The sequence below is a fragment of the Stigmatopora nigra genome, chromosome 3 (genome assembly GCF_051989575.1).
Source record: "Stigmatopora nigra isolate UIUO_SnigA chromosome 3, RoL_Snig_1.1, whole genome shotgun sequence".
Classification (NCBI taxonomy): Eukaryota; Metazoa; Chordata; class Actinopteri; order Syngnathiformes; family Syngnathidae; genus Stigmatopora; species Stigmatopora nigra.
The window spans coordinates 11844528-11863009 of NC_135510.1; the positions used below are offsets into that span (position 1 = coordinate 11844528).

At 39.2% G+C, this 18482-nt stretch overlaps 2 protein-coding genes across 3 annotated transcripts in view; both read right to left on the reverse strand.

Moving 5' to 3' along the window:
• Nucleotides 1–569: 569 nt before the first annotated feature.
• On the reverse strand, nucleotides 570–7544 carry pros1 (protein S). The gene is made up of 14 exons (XM_077713933.1): nucleotides 7260–7544; nucleotides 6744–6901; nucleotides 6165–6189; nucleotides 6003–6086; nucleotides 5513–5635; nucleotides 5313–5438; nucleotides 3850–3978; nucleotides 3473–3713; nucleotides 2999–3185; nucleotides 2679–2843; nucleotides 2434–2602; nucleotides 2115–2251; nucleotides 1801–2029; nucleotides 570–1225 (listed from the first exon to the last, which is right to left on the reverse strand). Exons 1-14 carry the CDS (start codon nucleotides 7324–7326, stop codon nucleotides 1044–1046), a joined length of 2022 nt encoding a protein of 673 aa, XP_077570059.1. The 5' UTR covers nucleotides 7327–7544; the 3' UTR covers nucleotides 570–1043.
• Nucleotides 7545–8718: 1174 nt separating this feature from the next.
• Nucleotides 8719–18482, reverse strand: part of rasa3 (RAS p21 protein activator 3) — a 28791-nt gene continuing 19027 nt past the window's right edge. Inside the window, exons 8-25 of one of the 2 annotated variants that reach the window (XM_077712492.1) lie at nucleotides 18098–18171; nucleotides 17915–18019; nucleotides 17184–17340; nucleotides 16967–17115; nucleotides 16323–16437; nucleotides 16175–16249; nucleotides 15962–16085; nucleotides 15497–15603; nucleotides 15347–15424; nucleotides 15181–15258; nucleotides 14890–14963; nucleotides 14538–14597; nucleotides 13440–13546; nucleotides 12749–12831; nucleotides 12439–12647; nucleotides 12249–12352; nucleotides 11973–12156; nucleotides 8719–11216 (exon numbers count right to left, since the gene is read on the reverse strand). In XM_077712492.1, coding sequence (XP_077568618.1) covers nucleotides 11141–11216; nucleotides 11973–12156; nucleotides 12249–12352; nucleotides 12439–12647; nucleotides 12749–12831; nucleotides 13440–13546; nucleotides 14538–14597; nucleotides 14890–14963; nucleotides 15181–15258; nucleotides 15347–15424; nucleotides 15497–15603; nucleotides 15962–16085; nucleotides 16175–16249; nucleotides 16323–16437; nucleotides 16967–17115; nucleotides 17184–17340; nucleotides 17915–18019; nucleotides 18098–18171 — 1959 coding nt within the window. In that variant the 3' untranslated portion in view covers nucleotides 8719–11140. The remainder of the gene's footprint in view (nucleotides 11217–11972; nucleotides 12157–12248; nucleotides 12353–12438; nucleotides 12648–12748; nucleotides 12832–13439; nucleotides 13547–14537; nucleotides 14598–14889; nucleotides 14964–15180; nucleotides 15259–15346; nucleotides 15425–15496; nucleotides 15604–15961; nucleotides 16086–16174; nucleotides 16250–16322; nucleotides 16438–16966; nucleotides 17116–17183; nucleotides 17341–17914; nucleotides 18020–18097; nucleotides 18172–18482) is intronic. The other variant, XM_077712493.1, reaches the window with a different exon arrangement.

Sequence of the window (18482 nt, forward strand, 5' to 3'; positions counted from 1 at the left end):
CCCACATGGCTCACGGGGGTGCTGGAGCCTATTCCAGCTGACACAGTGAATCGGTGATGATCAACCATGCACCGCCACACCCATACCTAGGGGCAATTTAGAGTGTCGAATCAGCCCAGCATGTATGTTTTTGGAATGTGGGAGGAAACCAATGAACATAATATTTTGTTTCACAACTTTTTACTGCAGTCAAACGATTTTTTGACTTACTTTATTTGCACCGATCAGCGAATCGACAGGATGCTGACCGGCAGGTCCGTACACGAGCATTGGTGCCATCAATATGGACTCGATTCCCCTCTTGTTTGACAGAAATGCTGAATATTATACTTATTGGCTGATTTAAAGTTGTTGGAACTTGTTCAAATATGAACAACCGATCAGGGGCTAGACATTGAGGACAAATTGTGTGTTACCAAATTCAATTGCTACTATAATAATATCGTTTACATTGCACTGACCAACACTATATATTCCTCAGCGGGCCATTGCCTACCTCTCTGCACGTATAGCTTTTAAGAAAAACAGATGATATACCAACAAACGAGAACATTTGGATAGTAAGAAGCTAAAGTTAAAAATGTATTTGACTTTTATTTCAAGTTATTTTATCCAAACAAGTGACTAGATGGGAAACTAAGCACACCGAGAACCAGGGACAGAGAGGCAGAGCAGCTTTAGTTGGTTTCAGAGCCTGATCTTCTGGGATCATGTGTAACGAACACAATTCTTTCTTGCTCAACATATGTTGTGCGTGCTACAAAGCTTTGGTGCAAACATTTCTTGTAATTCCTTGATTGCATCAATGTTACAACTACATCATGCAGCTTCCAGCAAAGTAGCTGTCGTCATACATCCCAAGTAATTGAAGCAAAACATATTAGGTGTGGCAAAATCAACTATGACTGTTGAAAACTACAGTATCTTCTCATCTTGATAACCTTGTACCACCTACTTCCTTCCATCCACAACCTACATATTAAATATCCCACAAGTGAGAGGACACTGCTGCTTATTGCAAGTAGTGGGGGTGTTAGTTAAGGTCACTCTCCATTTGGCGGAGAAGAATCCGTTTCAGAGGTGAGAGCAGGAGGACAAGAATGGGACTTAATGCTGTTGTGTTTGTTCAAGGCTTCGTCAAAGTCCAACATCTGGCCGTTGACAGAGATGTCCATGCAGCCGTGATAAAAGGCTGTTACTGGGGTGGACTCCAATGGGATATTATCTAAGAAAGAGGAAAGGGAGGAACAAATATTGAGTGATTAGACTGGACGGATGCAGCCACCAAGTGCATATTACTGTGTCTAAGCAAGCCAAACTGAATGGATGCAAAACAAAAGTTGAATCTTCATTCCATTGCATATAATAAAACATTTTTCACATGTGCTTTGAGTGCGTATCTGGGATTTCACAGGCTTTTGCCACATTTTAAATACTGTAATTAATTTTAAGCAGCCTAAAGACCTAGGCTTTGGAATGAAACTAACAAGAACGAGAGTAATAATCTGCCTTCATTATCACAATGACAGCCTCTGGTGTGAATTTGTACACTTGCTTAGATCGGCAGATCCAACTAATGAGAACGCAAAGAAAGGCAGACCATTTCGTCCTGGAATCAATCAGGATGGTCACTTGGAAATGCTTAGAATTAGAAGGAACAATTCCTGTAACTATTTAAGGTTGCTTTGAACTGCTTCTGGAAGCACTTTCAAAGGCGAAATGGGGCTGAAATGATTAGTGCTGGCACATTTGCCACTGACTATGTAACTGAAAAAACTATATCATTTATCTGGAACTGACCTGGTATCCCACCAATGTAGGTGCTGACTGGGTTCTGCATAGAGAAATTGAGATGCTGCAGTGCCTCCTGTTGGGCATCAGGCAATATATTCTTGACAGTCGATGAATTTGCCGAGATTGAAATTCCCGATTGGGTTACACTCAGCAACACTGTGATACGGTCGGGGTAACACAACAGCATCGAGGACAGCGTAGCCACCGGAACTCCATCCAAGAAAACTTGCAGGTTCTGTAACAGATGGGGAAAACAAACCAATTTCAATCATGTTGAACACATTTAGTTCTAAAGAAAAGAGTAAAAAAAATGCATATACAGCGTCATATTCGCCGTCGCTTAGCACGGCCAGCGACAACGGGACTTTGTCGTTGGAAACGAGAGCAAAGAGGACTCCGGTACTGCCAGAAGGACGTATATTCATCCTTAAATCCACTTTCCAGCTTCCTGACTCACCTACAGACAAACACAAGAAAAAAATATGTGCAATTTTGAAGCCCATCAAGCAAGAAGAAAATGTGGAACAAAATCTTCCTTCTTACATTCTGATAAATCAAGTAAAAGTCTTACTGATGGTAAAAGACAACAATAACAAAAATACCTAAGAGCAACGATAAAGTATGACTTAACTTACTCACTATAGTCAATATTGAAGCGTGCCAGTCCTTCACCAGTGAAAAACGATCCACGTTCCACATGTACATAGCACTGTTTACTTTTCTTCTCCTGGATGACCTCCTTCACACCAGATGCCCCCTGGTTCATCATGTTCCAACCTCGGATGCAGCCGTCGAGTCGTGGGTTGATCTATTCATCGGACAAGTGATTTATGCAATTTATGTACATTTTCGGAGCAAAGAACGTGAGAAAAATGCTTGCTTACTGGTTTTATGATGCTGTTGGTGCGGTTGGGCAGACCGGCGATGTAAACTTTAGTGGCCAGTTTCCCATTAACCCCAGTAAAGAGGCTCTCTGGACTAGTGATGCTCATTACTGCTTCCTTGCTGATCTTTACACTGATGCTCTTCTCCAATTCATCCACAGAGATCTGCATGTCGTGATGTGCTGCTGTCATTTTTATTCTGTTACTTGCATCGTATTTTCTACTGCACCGATTTGAACACTTACTCAATCTTTTCATAGTCACTCTGAAAAATGTCATATGTTAACTAACGTTAATCTTTTGTTAAAATCATTTTTTACCACATGCCACTGTCCATCATTGATGGCTTTGCCTCCGCTGGTGACTTTTAATGTGTGCTGAGTTTTGAACTGGACTTCGATGCGGCCGTCCCGTAGTCCCAGCATGAACCATGAATCCTGGGAGGATTCTGCAAAGAGAATGACTCCCTCTGGGTCAAAAGTGCGGAAGTCAAACTCTGCTGAAAACCTGGCAGTCAAGAAAAAAAAAGGAAAGTTCAAATGGAATAGCAATGGAACTATATTTCCTTTATTTCCTAATTTCTTTGCAAAAGGGCACATATTATACTTTCAGGTTCAACTCCAATTACCCTGCATAAATACAGAAGGCCACATAGTTGGCTGGGATAGGGTCCGGCACCCCCTGTGAGGATAAGCGGTAAGGAAAATGAAGGAATACATGAAGAAAATTACAGATTGGACTTTTTGACACGATATAATTCCATGATGCTTGGAACTAAAGTAAGTTGCACTCACTTTGTTGTCTCTGGCAGACGGAAGAGAAGATATATGACAGGAATTCCTGCAAACTGCTCCCCCAGGTACAACATCTCAGCGTATTTAAAGTCGCGCAAATCCACACACACTGGGATCTTTTCACAATCGTGCCTGTTGTCTGCCAAGCGAAGACCCTGGCGGCCATTGCAATGGCAGTTATAGCTGCCCACATTGTTGATGCACGTGCCCTCACACATGCTCACCAAGCACTCGTCAACATCTGTAATGATGAATTCAGAATTTATACAGAACCAGAGAAATTTGGACAGTTGACAGCTCCGGTTCGAGTTGCAATTACGGAACTTTTGTATTATTTCTGCATTTAACCTCAATCTGGTTCTTGATTTACTACTCACCATTGCAGCTTTTTGAAGTGAAGTTGTATTTAAATCCAGCTGGACACACACAATCAAACATGCCAGGTGTATTGACACATTTAGCAGGCTCGTCACAAATACTTGGATACAAAAGGCACTCATTTAGATCTGAAACGAGTCACGAGTGAGAGAGACCGAATGAGAAATACATTTTTTGAGCCTTCCCAATACGAACAAGAAAAAAACTGCATGTTTGCTTAACAGGCGCTAAACCTTGTTATAATGATGTACTGTACAAGATATAATCTATTGCTTATTATGTGCAGAATTTGCATGTTCTCCCTAGGCCTGCGTGGGTTTTCTCCGGGTACTCCGGTTTCCTCCCACATTCCTAAAACATTCATGGTAGGCTGATTGGACACTCTAAATTGTCCCTAGGTATGAGTGTGAGGATAAAGTGGTTATAAATGTTTTACTTGTAGAGGTTTATTTTCTCTCAAATCACATAATGTAGCGTTAAATGTCCTAAAAGAGGTATTCTAACAATCTGTTTAAAAAAAAATCCAAGTGTATACAGGGCATAGTGGAAAAACTATTTGGAAATATCCTGAATGTCTGAAAAATGTGGGAAAGTAAATGTTTCTCGTTGTATCAACTGCTTGTTTACAGAGACTTTGAACTGAACTAACAAAAGATAAACAGTAACAACTTAGAGTCCTACGCAGTAATGTGAGACAGCAAGTAAAAACAAATAAGAGATGATGATGAGGATGTCAATTAAAAGTTGAAGTATAGCGAAACAAAGGGATTGAGTACTTGACATGTACCGGCTACAGAACCTCAAAGGAATGGAGTTAACCACTATCATTAGGTTTATGTGCCTATCATTGTCCGTAGCCAACACCATAAGTGCCCATGCATTCACTTGGCGACAGAAGTCCTTATGGAATTTTTTGCCAGTTGGAAACTGGTCATTTGTGAATAGAGCTGCTACTTCTCTTTATTTATAGGAGCTAAGTGAGGAGGCCTGGGCATCTGTCTAGGATTCCTAAGAGTTCCAGGCATGTCCCACTAGAAAGGTTGGGGGATAATGTCTCTTCTGCCTAGCTGGAAACATTTCCTGAAAGAGCTTGACAAAGTGGCCAACCAGAAGGAAGGGAGGGCTTCTCTGCTGAGGTCATTTCACAGCCCCCCTCGACCGGAAAAAACTCTATTTAACTGGGAAAAAATGAACGGATGGATCGATGGCTGGTTGATGGCTTAAATGGTTGGATCGATGTATGCTTGCACGCTTGGTTGAATGCACATTACAGTTGTTTCCTTTGGAACCACTGCATTTCCACCATAGGGGGGTACAGTAAAACATCTGGCTTAATATGTCAACAGAACGTATTATCACAGTTGCCGTAATGTAGATTTAGTGTACGATGCATCAGGGTTCGATGCACCAATCTAACTTAAATTATAAATGAAAGATAGGAACGAAAACACATTGGTCTTACCCAAACAGTTAATGTTGTCACTGAGATAGTAGCCATCTTTACATGCACAGTAAAAGCTCCCGGGAATATTGTAACAGTTGTGGTTGCATCCCGCTGGAAACTCGGAATCCGAACACTCGTCAATATCTGCGCAATGGACAAATTATATAGAAGCTGCATGGCTTACGATCTTATAAAAAATGTTTTTAAGAAAAACTTACCATCCTCACAGGTGAGGCCTCTCCAGCCAGGCTTGCACAAACACATATAGGAGCCTTTACCATCCACACAGCGCTCAGTACCTTCCCTATAGCATGGAAACGGCGTGCATTGATCGCTGATTTCTGTCCAACGACACAGAAAATTTCGTAAAAAGCAATTCAGACAAAAGGAGTACATTTAACCTTTACTGATGTCTACATAAGACATATCCTGCAGGGCACTAGCCAAGAGAAATAGTTTTAAAAAAGTAATCTCATCTCTGTTTACTAACTAAGAGTATGCAATGACCAAGGGTTGAAACGAGTGCATACACAGATTAATCAATGTATTTCATTTCCGTCACTATATCATGCTGGTAAAGATCCAAATAAAAGTTTTATTTTTCAAAAAAACTGATGATTTTTTTGAGAAATTATGGCACAAATGTTAATGTGTTGTGGAACAGTGATTGAGAATCACCAGAGTAAAGAATATAAACACAAATTCTACCTATCACGCAGGTGCGGAGATCCGATGGGATGCCAGAATCAGCATTGTCGCCGACGGAGCTAACTCGGTGAGAGCCCAGACACACTTAAAAATAGATTGGAATTATTCGTAATATTACGCCAGTTTAATACATCAAAACAATTGGTCACTAGGGAAACTTACCAAGATACCTGGGGTAAAAGTACTCCTGAAAAAGAACAGGCATTTTATAAAGATGGTTTAGTATCAAGAGATTTTGATGGCATTTGAAATACAAGAGTGAATCATATTAAAATTAATCAGTGTGTCCACTTGGAAATCACTACTAGTAACAATAGGCTATCAAAATAATATCATTGAATTGAATTGAATGCTTTTATTGTCATTATACAAGTATAATGAGATTTACATAAAGCTTCACCATGAAGTGCACAAACAACAACAAATAAATCATTTATAAATAATAACAATGAATAATAAATACATATAGAATTATAGTATTATAGAAACTATAGAAAAAATATAGAATAATGTGAATTGATAACTTATTTTTCACCTAACTTGTTCTCAAATGCCAGTTTTTATTTTTTTGTTTGGGTATCATTAAAAATGAGAGCCAAAAAAATTAATTTAAAAACATGTTCTATTATTGAAGTGACCAATAACCTGCAAATTTTACTTGGGGATGGAATTGAAAGAGTTGTATTTTCTTGCGTGTGCTGTTTTTGGGGCTCTTTGCCCTCTTGGTAAACATCCTCTTACCGTTTCAGGGATGTTCTCAAAGACCTCCCTTGCCTCTTCTCGGTTGCAGAGCTCTTCAATGCATTCCCTCTCCAGATTGCCCTTCTTGTGCTCCTCAAAAAGAGAGTTGGCTCTCTTGTGTCGGCTCAAGAAGTGCGATGCTGCACTCTGGCTCAGAACTGGGATACGCATGGAGAAAAAGAAAAACACAGGGATGAGCATAACATAACATTTCATTCACATCAGCTTCGTGTTCCCAAAAAAACATGTGACTGATCCAGGCCGGAATTTAGTCATGTTTGCTTCTGACAGTTGGCAGATGGAAGCCTGCATGGATAAAGTGGCCATGACAAATTGTATTTATCTGAACTGGCCTGGGAAAAAAGAGGTCATTGCGAAACTGAGATTTCCAAGAAATGAACTTTTTTTTGCAAGACCAAGCGCTGCTTGTTAAAAACAAAACAAAAAAGTCTGTAAATTACCACTATAGTCGATCTAAACAACAACGTTTGGGAGTAAATATGGCCGCAAACTTACATTGCATGGCGTCGGTGAATGTCAGCAGAAAAACGAGACATGCTGGCGCAAGATTGTGTCTCCGCATGGCTCCGGTAAAAGACTGACTTCAAATCTTATTCTTCCCGAAAACGCTAAACCAAAAGTGGGGTTGGAGGGGGTCAGTGCAGGGGGGTGCGCAACTAGGTGCGTGTGTGCGCGCACTAATAAATGCCGGTGGGTGGAACTCATGCAGAAAGTAGATTTAGTCCACACAATGCACGCCGGGAGGTCAGCAGCTCCACAAAGTGGGCCGGTGGGCTTGACAACAACAATAACAACCCCTTCAGTGGAATGAACCATACTGGGTAAAGAAAAAGTAGATCCACTCTCAAACTCGGCGGGGGTAAGTCCAGGTAAAGGTCACACATAGTGAGTGGTTGATTCAAGTCTTCTATAGGGCAAGTGGATATTTTCATTATATATAAAAAATAAAATAAAAAAGCTGAATCTCAAAGAGACCTGGCGTCCATTTATGTGGACATCACATTTTTTGGGTATGTTTGTATATAGTAGGCCACAAAATTAACATTTTTGCATAGTGTACTTAATACAAACAAGTGTTAACTGTCTGATACAAATTGTGCATGATGTAGAACTCATTAAAATTCATATTATAATTTGTATGAAGTTAGTCTTTTTTATTATCAGTCATTTATGTATTTAAGTATGATTTTTATTTAAATGAATAAATACAAACTTACGGCGGCTGTGTCGACAGTTGTGGGGTCCAGGGTTCAAATCCAGGTCGGTTTACCTGTCTGGAGTTTACATGTTTGCTTGCGTGGATGAATTTAATGTTGGAAAAAAAATGTAAATTAATGAAAAGATAGGGCGGCATGGTGAGCAAGTTCTGGGCTCGAGGGTTTGATCCCAGGTTGGTGGTCACTATGTGGAGTTTGCATGATAAAGTAATTAAGTATTTAATTTGACTGTTTTTCATCTTGTTAGAAGCATCCCCCTTGATTAGCACTAATTTTCTGGGACATCTGAAATTTCTGGTTTAAAAAAATGAGTGCAGTTCTTCTCGTATATATCTTAAGACATTTGGAATAGATACAAATATGTACTGCAATGGCTTGATACTTTACAGACAGCCTTGACTCATCTGAAATATGTTAGGAAGCCATTCGACATGATGTCATTTAAACCGTTTAAAGTAAAACAAGAGGATGCTCGATCTAATCCTGTTTCTGACACAAGAGAGAACATTATGCCCTCAAAATGAGGACATAAATTAAGAGGCCATTTCTTGTAAATGTTACGAATTGTCCTTTTGTATCTGAAAATAAAACAAATCAAATGGGTTTTAACATCTAACTTGAATGTTTTTATACAAAGCAACGTTCATACAAAATACTGTTATATAATATTTCATTTGCAAAAATAGCATAAAGAATCCAGTTGAACCACCTTAATTGACAAATGACGCAGATGCCACTTTTGAATTATAATATTATTCATTTTGTTAAGGGAAAAAGGACAATACATTACACCATTCATCCCACTGTTTTATATACAGTACACTTACAATAAATTCAGTTTGCTTTGAAAATATTTTTACAAAATATGTCTGTGTGAATTTGAAAATGTATGGGATAATGACAACCTTATTGTGTATGTGTCTGGAGAGGGGGGAATCATTATTGCAGTATAACCAGTCCTTGCTAGGCTTCAGTGCCAGGAAATGTGCAATCATTTTTTAACGGCTTTTCCTCAAAACTCTGTTGATGTGCCCAAAAAATGTTGATTATAAAAATGTGATATGACTCCATGGGCCCAGTTGTGTAATTTCTACTTAAAATCTGACACGTAGAACACAAAAGTTGGATGTTAATAGTTTTACAAATGTAGTTCTACATAATAAGAATTGAACCAATACAAGACTGTTGGTGAAGTCTTATTGGAATCAATGCAGGCAGTGTTTTTTTCTTCTGTTTTTAAAATATATGTCCCAAGTGGCAAACTGCCCCCTCACTGCTAACACTGGGTTAATTCACTTGGCAAGTCAGTTACATGTTGACGTACACATACACTCACAAGTACATACTTTAAAAATATTTCAGTCATTCACTTCAGAAGCATGGCAATATCTCTGTATGAAAAAGTGTCAAGTTCATATAAACAGATCAAATATAATGCATTGGAGTTATTGTTTAAAAAAACATGGAAAAATAATAACTGGCACTGACCACCACTGAGGATACACAACTAGGTTTTTTTTTTTTTACATTTGAGGATACTTAAAAAAAAAAAAAAAAAAAGTATGTAAATGGTGTATTTCCAAAAGCTTTGCACGGAGGTGACTGGACTTCTGCCATAACGACACATGCACTGTTTGGCAAGAAAACATAACGATTATAATAATAATAATAATGATGATGAATTAATGAAAGAAAGGTTACAGAGACAACACAGACACACACGTGTTAGCAAGATTAAAATCCAGTACCTTCAACGGAATACAAGGTGCTGATGGGCAATATTGGCAACAGGCAGCATCTCAAATACATTTGACACAAGAGGCCAACGTTTCCATGACAACACACCGCTACATTGCTAAAACAAAGTTATAAAGGATGCCAATAAGCAACACAGCTAGTAAGAATCTTACCATTTCACAATAATATTTAGAAATGGCTTGAATGTCAAAAGATGTATTAGGTCGCAGTTAGGCTTAAAACAATTCTCATTTGCTTAAGAATTGTATGAAAATGCTGCTTTAGTCATGGTTGAGGGAAAGTTTTTCCTCTGTCTCCAAATTGAGACAGAAAGAACAAACAAATGGATACCATTGTGATCATCTGTGCATATGTTTCAAAGTTATAATATCCCAAGCTTTGTTGAAAATTCAGATGAAAAAAAAATAAAAACATGATTCTAGTGGACACAAATGATAATGATGAAGACAGATGACCTTTCTACGTCCTGCAACATGTGTTATCTGCATGCATTGCATGGATAAATGATCACCCAATCTGATACCAACCAAATGTATTCACTATTATATAGCCCAAAAAAATATAATTTCAAAAGGGATTCAAACATGTAATTTGAAGAGACCCTTCCTTCCATATCCTGACGGTCAAGACCTCCAATAATGAAAGCATCCAAAGCCAACAGTTCATGATATTTTTAAAACTGCTTGCAGAAAAAAACAAGATGGCTTTGCAGCTTTTTGTCTGGATTAAGTTCAACGCTCACACAGCTATCCAGGGCATTAAAACACTAAAGCAAATAAAACCGCTCTATCTGTCAACAAATGGAGGCTAAATGATGACAGTAGTGGTTTACTAAAGCACACCTCCAGGGCACCACCACGTTACTCGTGGTTTCTCAAATTTCTTTATGTGACCTCCAAAGCTATTCTTATACAAGTAGGCGTCCATTAAAAAAACAGGCAATACTGTTGATCCTTCTAATATTTAGGAGAGCTAGATGTCATGTACAAAAAAAATATGATACCAAGGACAAACCAAAGCCTTCGATTTTTGAAAATTGTGCTACGAGTCTTGTCCATTTATTAAGTTGTTGGAGATTAAAGTGCGTGTCGTTCACTGGAAAAGTCCAGTCCAGTGGAAATGTTTTTTCTGTCATCCCATCACAAAGAAGATGAAGAGTTAGTCAACTTCTTGCACTAGTGTTCCATTTCTGACCTGACGTCTGTTTCCCCATATTTTGTACGTGGAGTGACACATCTTGAGCACGCCCCTCTTCCACCCTGTTGTGTACTAGGAACTGTAAAACTTGTATTTTCCCCCTTGAACACAACACGCCAAGTGGTTGCTTCTTCCAAATGTTGATTTACTGTCATGGCCGAAGTGCTGATTGTGAACATCACAGAAAAAAAAGTCCAAAGAAGGTCAGATGGAATAGGTGGAGCTTTCTGACTGCTGACGGATATAACACTGGAAACTTTTGTCGCCTATTGGATGTTCTCTGAAGAAGCAAGGAGAACAGTGGTTAGATGACAGATTGATGGTGATATGTGTGTAACAATTTTAGATTACCATCTGTGTTTATTCCACCCTTACAACCCAGAAAGCCAAACTCCTGGTATTATATAGTGAAAGTTCCTGGACATTACAAACAACCTCCACATTCAATATTGTGCAGTTTTACCTCATATTGTGGGCAGTGATAGTCAGGGCTGGATTACAACAAAGCAACGTTGTACTATTAAAGTACTATGTGTTACTATTAAAATCGTTTTTATAGACCATTTCACTGCCAAAGCAGATATTTTACATTAGACGCCATTAGACCAGATGTATCCTGAAACATTGAAATAAAGTGTTCCCTCGGTTATCGCGGTTAATGGGGACTGGGACCACCCGCGATAAGTGGATTTCCGCGAAGTAGGGATGCCCCTTCAAAAATGCTTAATGTGAATTTAATTAAAAAAAAAATAATAATAATAATAATTAAAAAAAAAAAAAAAGAACGCGAATCACTGAATCCACGAAGTAGCGGGGGAACACTGTAATTCTTGTTTGGCTTTACTTGTTATATGGGAATTGGGGCAATTTTATTGATTACAAAGCTACTACTACTCTGTATCTATGGAGACGGCAGATAAAGATACATTGTTTATAGGAAGCAATATATTTTTATCACAAATTGAGTGGTGACCAATGATTGGACATATAATGGTTCAGACTCATGTCTGTAAACAATTTGATAAAAACTACGTACTGGCTTCCTATCTTGGTCTTCTTGAACTTGTCTCGTTTATACTTGGTGTGCTGTTGTTCCAATGTCTGCACAGCTGAAACTATCTGCTTGAGGGTTTTGTAAGTCTCCTGGGGGTCGTCAATAACAAAAGTGGAGTATTCCTCTTGCTCGGGTCCGTCGTATACTGACTTACTGCCGCAGGCCTCTGCGGGTCAAAGGGAGAAGTATACAAAGGTAAAATAATGAAGCACTGTTGAACACCTCCATAAAATAGACAGCTTTTTTTTCCTTTCTGACCTTGCATCTTGATGAGTTTGGTCATGTATGTGCTGTAGAGGGAATAGATCCTCTCAGTCTCTCTGTCTCCGTCTACGTCCAGCTGGATATTGGCAGGGAGGCCGCTAGAAACAGATGCGCACAGGAATGTGAGTGAGCGAAAACAATGATAAAGACCACCCAAGAGGATTATTTTGACAACGCCACACACCCGGTACAGGGCGTGCAGCCAGGCGCCGCGTCAGCCGAGAGCTTGCAGCAGAGCCAGTGGCCGTTGAGGTAGGCTGAAGGATGATAGGTGCTAAGACGCTTGCGGTTGCATTGGCTGACTTTGGTTAAGATGTCGATCCAATCTCGCGCCTCAACGCAATTGTTGGCTTGGATGTAGAGTGCCCTTTCTGGCTGGATTACCTGGAACATCTGGAGGTTGGAGAGCACATGGAACAACATAAGGAAGAGTTATTTAAAACCTTTGTTGAAATCTGTTAAAAATGTTTTTTTTTTTTTTTATGAGCCCTTACATTTTTCATCTTGAATGACTCCTCCTCCAGCCTTTCAACTGCCAAAATGTTCTCTATGGGAATGCTGCACAAAGCTCCCTCTCCTGGAGATAAGAGTTCATGCATAAATAGAGTTCTTGGTGTTTACGTATTCTTATGGCCATTGATTACCTTTATTGATCAACGATATATATAGACATTATTTCTGTTCCGAAATGCAATGCAATTATATTCTCACCAAATTATCCGTTATTGATGCAGTCTTTCAGAACCAAATCTTGTTTTTTAAGGGTTTCAAAAAATGTTTTTGTTATTTTTTTTTATGTATGGTAGGTAACTGGCAAGTGGGGACAGAGACAGGCTCCAGCACCCCTTGTGACCCCTTTGAGAATAAACAGCATGGAAATGAATGACTAAATAGAATGAGTCATTCATTCATCTTCCATAGCGCCCATCCTCAAAAGAGTTGCAGGAGGTGCTGGAGCCTAACCCAGCTGTCTTCGGGTGAAAGGCAGACTAAATGACCATCCGCACCCCCAATGATACCACCACCAGCAGGAATTGAACCCGCACCTGCCCGCAGCCAAAGTAAGGCGCGAGGCGGCAGTTAAATGAAATAAAATTACAGTAAGTAACGGAAAATAACATTTTTCTTTAGCCTTTCCCGTAACTTTGTATATCAAGTTCTTTGCACATAAAAAGTTAACTTTACCTTTGGTTTTGTGATAAGTGAACTCATGGTTGGTGAGCCGAAACCATCTTTTTTTAAAGTTCTTCATTCCAAACCGATTTCTTCCTTGTGCTCTCTTTATCATAAATCTGGGGGAAAATACATTAAAGTGAAAAGATTTATACAAGAGTCCAAACTCACGGGATAAATTGTTGTACAGTATTCCTTTTTCTGTGTTATACAGTTTTATTGATAACAGGAAATTATTTTGTCATTTAATATAAGTTAATGCCATATTTGGGGATATATATATTGTGGAAAGACCTTAAAACTACTTATGTCGTCTCGGGGAAATACGTGAAATACAATTTCAATGGTAAAAAGAACAAATTGTTTATCACAAGGGTAAAATACTAAATATCAAGCTAAATATAAACCAAGATCTCTTTACAAGACAAACAAATCACTCTGATGGGTTATTACCATCTATCCCAAGTGTTTTTCCAATTAATGTTTACAATCTGGCAACAAGCACTGGGACTAATAGCAGGAAATTAGAAACTGTGCCGCGCTAAAGAACACTGCCAGGAAGAGTAATAGTGATGCTAATTGATAAAACATGTATAGGCAAGTGAACACGACAGACTCGAAAATAAGAGACAGACTATTTTGGAAAAATGATGCAGTGGGGATTCCACAGTGAGACACTTGCATCCTTGTCACATTCCTGAGCCCCAAATGTGCAGATTTCCCCTTGCGCAAAACCATTTGGAGGGTCTCATGTAGAGCGATAATGTAAACAGTGGATGCAAAGGGGAACAAAAGGGGTCGGGGAGGTGGGTAGATAGATGAGAAACTAGGAATGTGTGTACAGTAACCACCGGCAGACGTTTCTTTCGGCTTTAACGCTAAACGACAGGGGCTATTGTTGTTATGTGTACCGCGTAAAATAAGTCGAGCTGTACTTTCGACCATAATGCAGACCCCATGCACATATGTGTCATCTGATTTTCCTCCAGCGATGTAACGCAAAGTGTAGCAGCATTTAACTGTGACACGAAAGAGGAGGTGGACCACTTGAGGAGAATTTACAGTGCACACACATAGGGGTCACAAGGGCATAGAGAAAGTCTTACCTACCTGCCCTTGGTGCTTTTAGACCCTTTCCCATCAACCCCTTTTATAGTGACCTTTAAACTCCTAATCCCGGTAGCAGAAACACAAGAGGATGAGGATGTTGATGAATGAGGCAGGAAGCTACCCTTTCCTTGAAGCCTCATTAAAACAACTTTATTGTGTACATAGGGGGACTCGTGTTATGTTAAAAATGAAATGGAATGTAGTCTTAGAAATATTCATTTTAGCTGGGCACTAATGCCAAAGACAAATAGAAAGGGAATGGTCAACTGTAAGCATTAAAACATAAATAAAGTTGTAGACATCAAGAAACATTGCATGTAGGGATTATATCAGAAATAGAAGTTTAGCTTACCCCTCTTTGAGCATAATGGGTGTTTCAATACTTTTTTGATCCCACTTTCCTGAAGTGGAAATGAGGTCCAGAAACTGCAGAATAATAACATTATTTTAGAATGACTTTAGAAACAAAGGACCAAATCAAATCAGTCAGTCAGTGGTTGGGTTAGACCCCTTGTTTTGTTCTTTAATTCAGTAAGGAAACAAAAAAGAAATCCTATGCACATGCATGCATTTCATGTTGGAAAAAAAGATTTCATTGATATGACAAGTCACCCAAAAAGTAAAGCGCTATTAAAAGACTCACATTCTTGACAGCATCTGCATACTTCTGCTCATTGAAGTAGTCGTAAAATGCTGCCATGTAAGACTCTTTGAAATTGGCCTTAAAGGAATTACAGAGACAATAAGCGTGGAGGTTTGACGGTAGTTGGGATCCATCTATTGACAACATTTTTGTGAAAGATACTCACAGATTTTGACTTGGCGAGACTTCCCAATGTCTGAATGGTCTTGGAGATGAGTGTAAGCGTTCTTGATGTGGCCGGGTCCTACATAGCGAAATGAGAAAAATTACCATGGAAACTACTTGTCAAACATGAGATATTTTAAATTCAACCCACCGGATGGTGTGGCCGTAAATGAAAAAGATTGGGTGATAGGATGGCTGGAGCAAAGAAACGCAGAAAAATGAAACTGCTCACTGCTGTGTATCGGACATCTTGATCCACTGGAAGGGAGAAGAAAAAAAAAAGGTTACAATTTTTCAATAAATTACTCTTGCCTCAATGAGATGATACATTCCACACTAGTGATTTATTTATCAAAATATTGCATGAAATATAAAAGAGGAGCAGTCTGAAAAATGTACAATGTGGCACAAATAAACAGGTATAAATTTCAGGCTCTGAGTTTGAATGTAGATGCCTACTGCAGCCACATGAAGGCAGCAGAGAATGCAAAACAAGCTCCACATAGCCTGGCTCACATAAAAAATCACCTATAATACTGAATGAGCGGTAAAAAATGTCCTTGAATACATCATGCCTTTCCGGTCTCCCTTTTTAATCACACTGGAGGTCAGTTACCTTGGAAACGCGTAGCAGCAGACTCTCTTAGGGAGAAGAAGATGTCACACATGACAGTTGGACAGCGAACACCAGAAGTAGTGATTACATTAAAAATACGGTCCACATAATGTCGAAGGTTTTCCTGCAGACGGAAGGCAAATCAGATAAGTCATTATGTTACAAAAACTGTATGTCAAATGTCATCGCAACCATGCACATTTATTTCCTTACTCTATTTGTCTCCAAGTTTTCCGATTCCTTGAGTTTAACTGGGTCAATTTCACAGGGCTTGTGTTCTGTGCAGATCTGTGAAGGGATTCAATTAAGAAAACATGTATACTATCATATCCTTGTTATAGTAGAGAATTTGGCGTCCAACCTCATCTATGATTGGTTTGAGGGTGACTTGCAGATAATGCATCCCTGCCAGTTTCATGGTTTCATCGATGCATTTAGACGTGAGCGAGTTTCCCCGAAAAATGGTGTTTGGATCCCTGTGTGTAAAAGCAAATTAGAATTCAAAGCAAAAGGAAAAATACACTTCTTGCCTTCACACATATGGATATATGGATTAATAAAACGTATTTGAACAGGAAATATTGGATACTGAATTCATCTTTTTTATATTGAAATGTGAATGAGTGTGTTTAAATGTTGTATTTTTCCAACACTGAGCGATCAAAGCAAATGAAATCATCAAAACATAGAAAATGAGGATATGAATTAAGTTTAGCTGTGCAACAAAACATTTATTGGATAACGTCTAATGAAATTGCTGCGCTATGGAAATTGACATGATCTGATTTAATTGATCTAATTGATTGACATCTTGGGAAAAAGTACAGCATCAAGAACAGTTTTTTCTCCTCATTAAAAGGGACTTCCCAGCATAGGTTTGTCTGGGAATCAAATAGTTGATTTTCTGCATACAATTCACACAATATATACAACTCTACATCCTTTCAAATGATTACTGACCCTCCCCCTCACTGAAAGAAACGTGCATTCTTTTAAGACACTCACTGCGTACGATTAACTTCAGCGTGAGCGATGGCACTGATGAAAGGCACAATCTTGCCATAGTGGAGGAAGAGACGCACGAGCGGTATAGCGGCTTCTTGCTTTTCTCGACACACCTCCCCCAGAATATTTGCCGTGGACGCTGACACAGGCTGCCAAAGAACAAAACAATATAAATGTGCCCCAGCAACATATGACCTTCCCCCCAAGCTGCACACACCTGTATGTTTCCAGAGTACAGCAGCAAATCTCTGAGAGGAGTGTAGTGCTCCGATGGGAAGACGTGGTCCTCAGTGTAAACAATGTTCAGGCGCAGAGATCCGAGTTCTTCCACCTTGACAGACTTCCCTCCGTTTTCCCTGGGCTGGAGATAGTACCTGAGGATAGACTTGATGTCAATGACATTTGACTTATTGATTAAAGTTGTAAAAACATTCTGATTATCTTAAATGAGAACTTACATTTGTAATATTTGCGCCCACTTATGTAAATTTAAGAATATAACCAATATATGTGTGTGATAGTGAGTGCTAATGGTTGTCTGTAGCTATGTGTGTCCCACGATTGACTAATGACCAGTCTATGGTGTATTCTTTCTTGGATGGATGAATATTATATCAGATTAGATTAGACAAGTCTGGCAACCAATTTAGAGCAAACTTCATGAGACCAATTTCGTCAAACGCAGCTGGGTATGATTTTTGTCAAGTCAATGATGATGAAAAAGCCTATGTCAGATTTTATTTTTTTATGTTATTTGAAAAGGATGCCTAGAAAATTAGTGAAAACGTTGCTGATCGTCTAGTGGGACATAACAGAGGTCCCACGATACATTCGTTAAGTATGTTTGTGCCACAACTGTTAAAGACACTGTTAAAGTCAATGAGCTTATCTCTTATCTCAGAGGAAGCAAGTGTCACCCGACTAGTGTGGGACACGTAACACACCTACCATGCATCATGAACACCAGACTGACCCAGAACTCTTAGGGGAACTCTCACTCCTCCCAGGAACTCATCACCAAATTTTAAATTGCTAGCATTCCACAGGTCCACCCTGGAAATGAACCATAGGTCAGAGTTCAAAGGCATTGAATAAGTTGATTGTAACACCATTAAGGTTACTTTTGCTTACCTCAGAGCCAGCTTATCCACATCTTCCTCTTCGACATCAAACTGCCGCTTTGTGTAGCTCAAGGGCCGTGTCACCTAAAAGCAAAGAAAACCATTTAAATGCAGTCCAGGAAGAATGAAAACAGTTTGTTTATTTTCCTTTTCTGAATGTTTGGGTAGTTTTCTTTTGTCGGGCTCGACGATTAAATAATAATTTCCTCCTTAATTGGCCTGGTGACGTTGTCGGTTTGTGAGGAGATCACTTATGGTACAATATGTTTTGGCCTCTCGTGAATTAACCTGACAATGTCATGTTTTCATTGCAGTCATGCTGAAACAAAATGGGTCTTGCCAAACTATCCTATCAATTTGGTATTACTTAGAAGGGCATCCCAAACTATTGTCTG

Bases quoted from the DNA above. Each gene is read 5' to 3' on its own strand.
- pros1 (XM_077713933.1), bottom strand. From the start codon at position 7,326: ATGCGGAGACACAATCTTGCGCCAGCATGTCTCGTTTTTCTGCTGACA. The intron at 2,844-2,998 runs GTAAAAAATGAT...CACGACATGCAG, and splicing joins ATGATGGACAGTGGCATGTG to ATCTCTGTGGATGAATTGGA. The intron at 1,226-1,800 runs GTCAGTTCCAGA...CCTCTTTCTTAG, and splicing joins CTACATTGGTGGGATACCAG to ATAATATCCCATTGGAGTCC.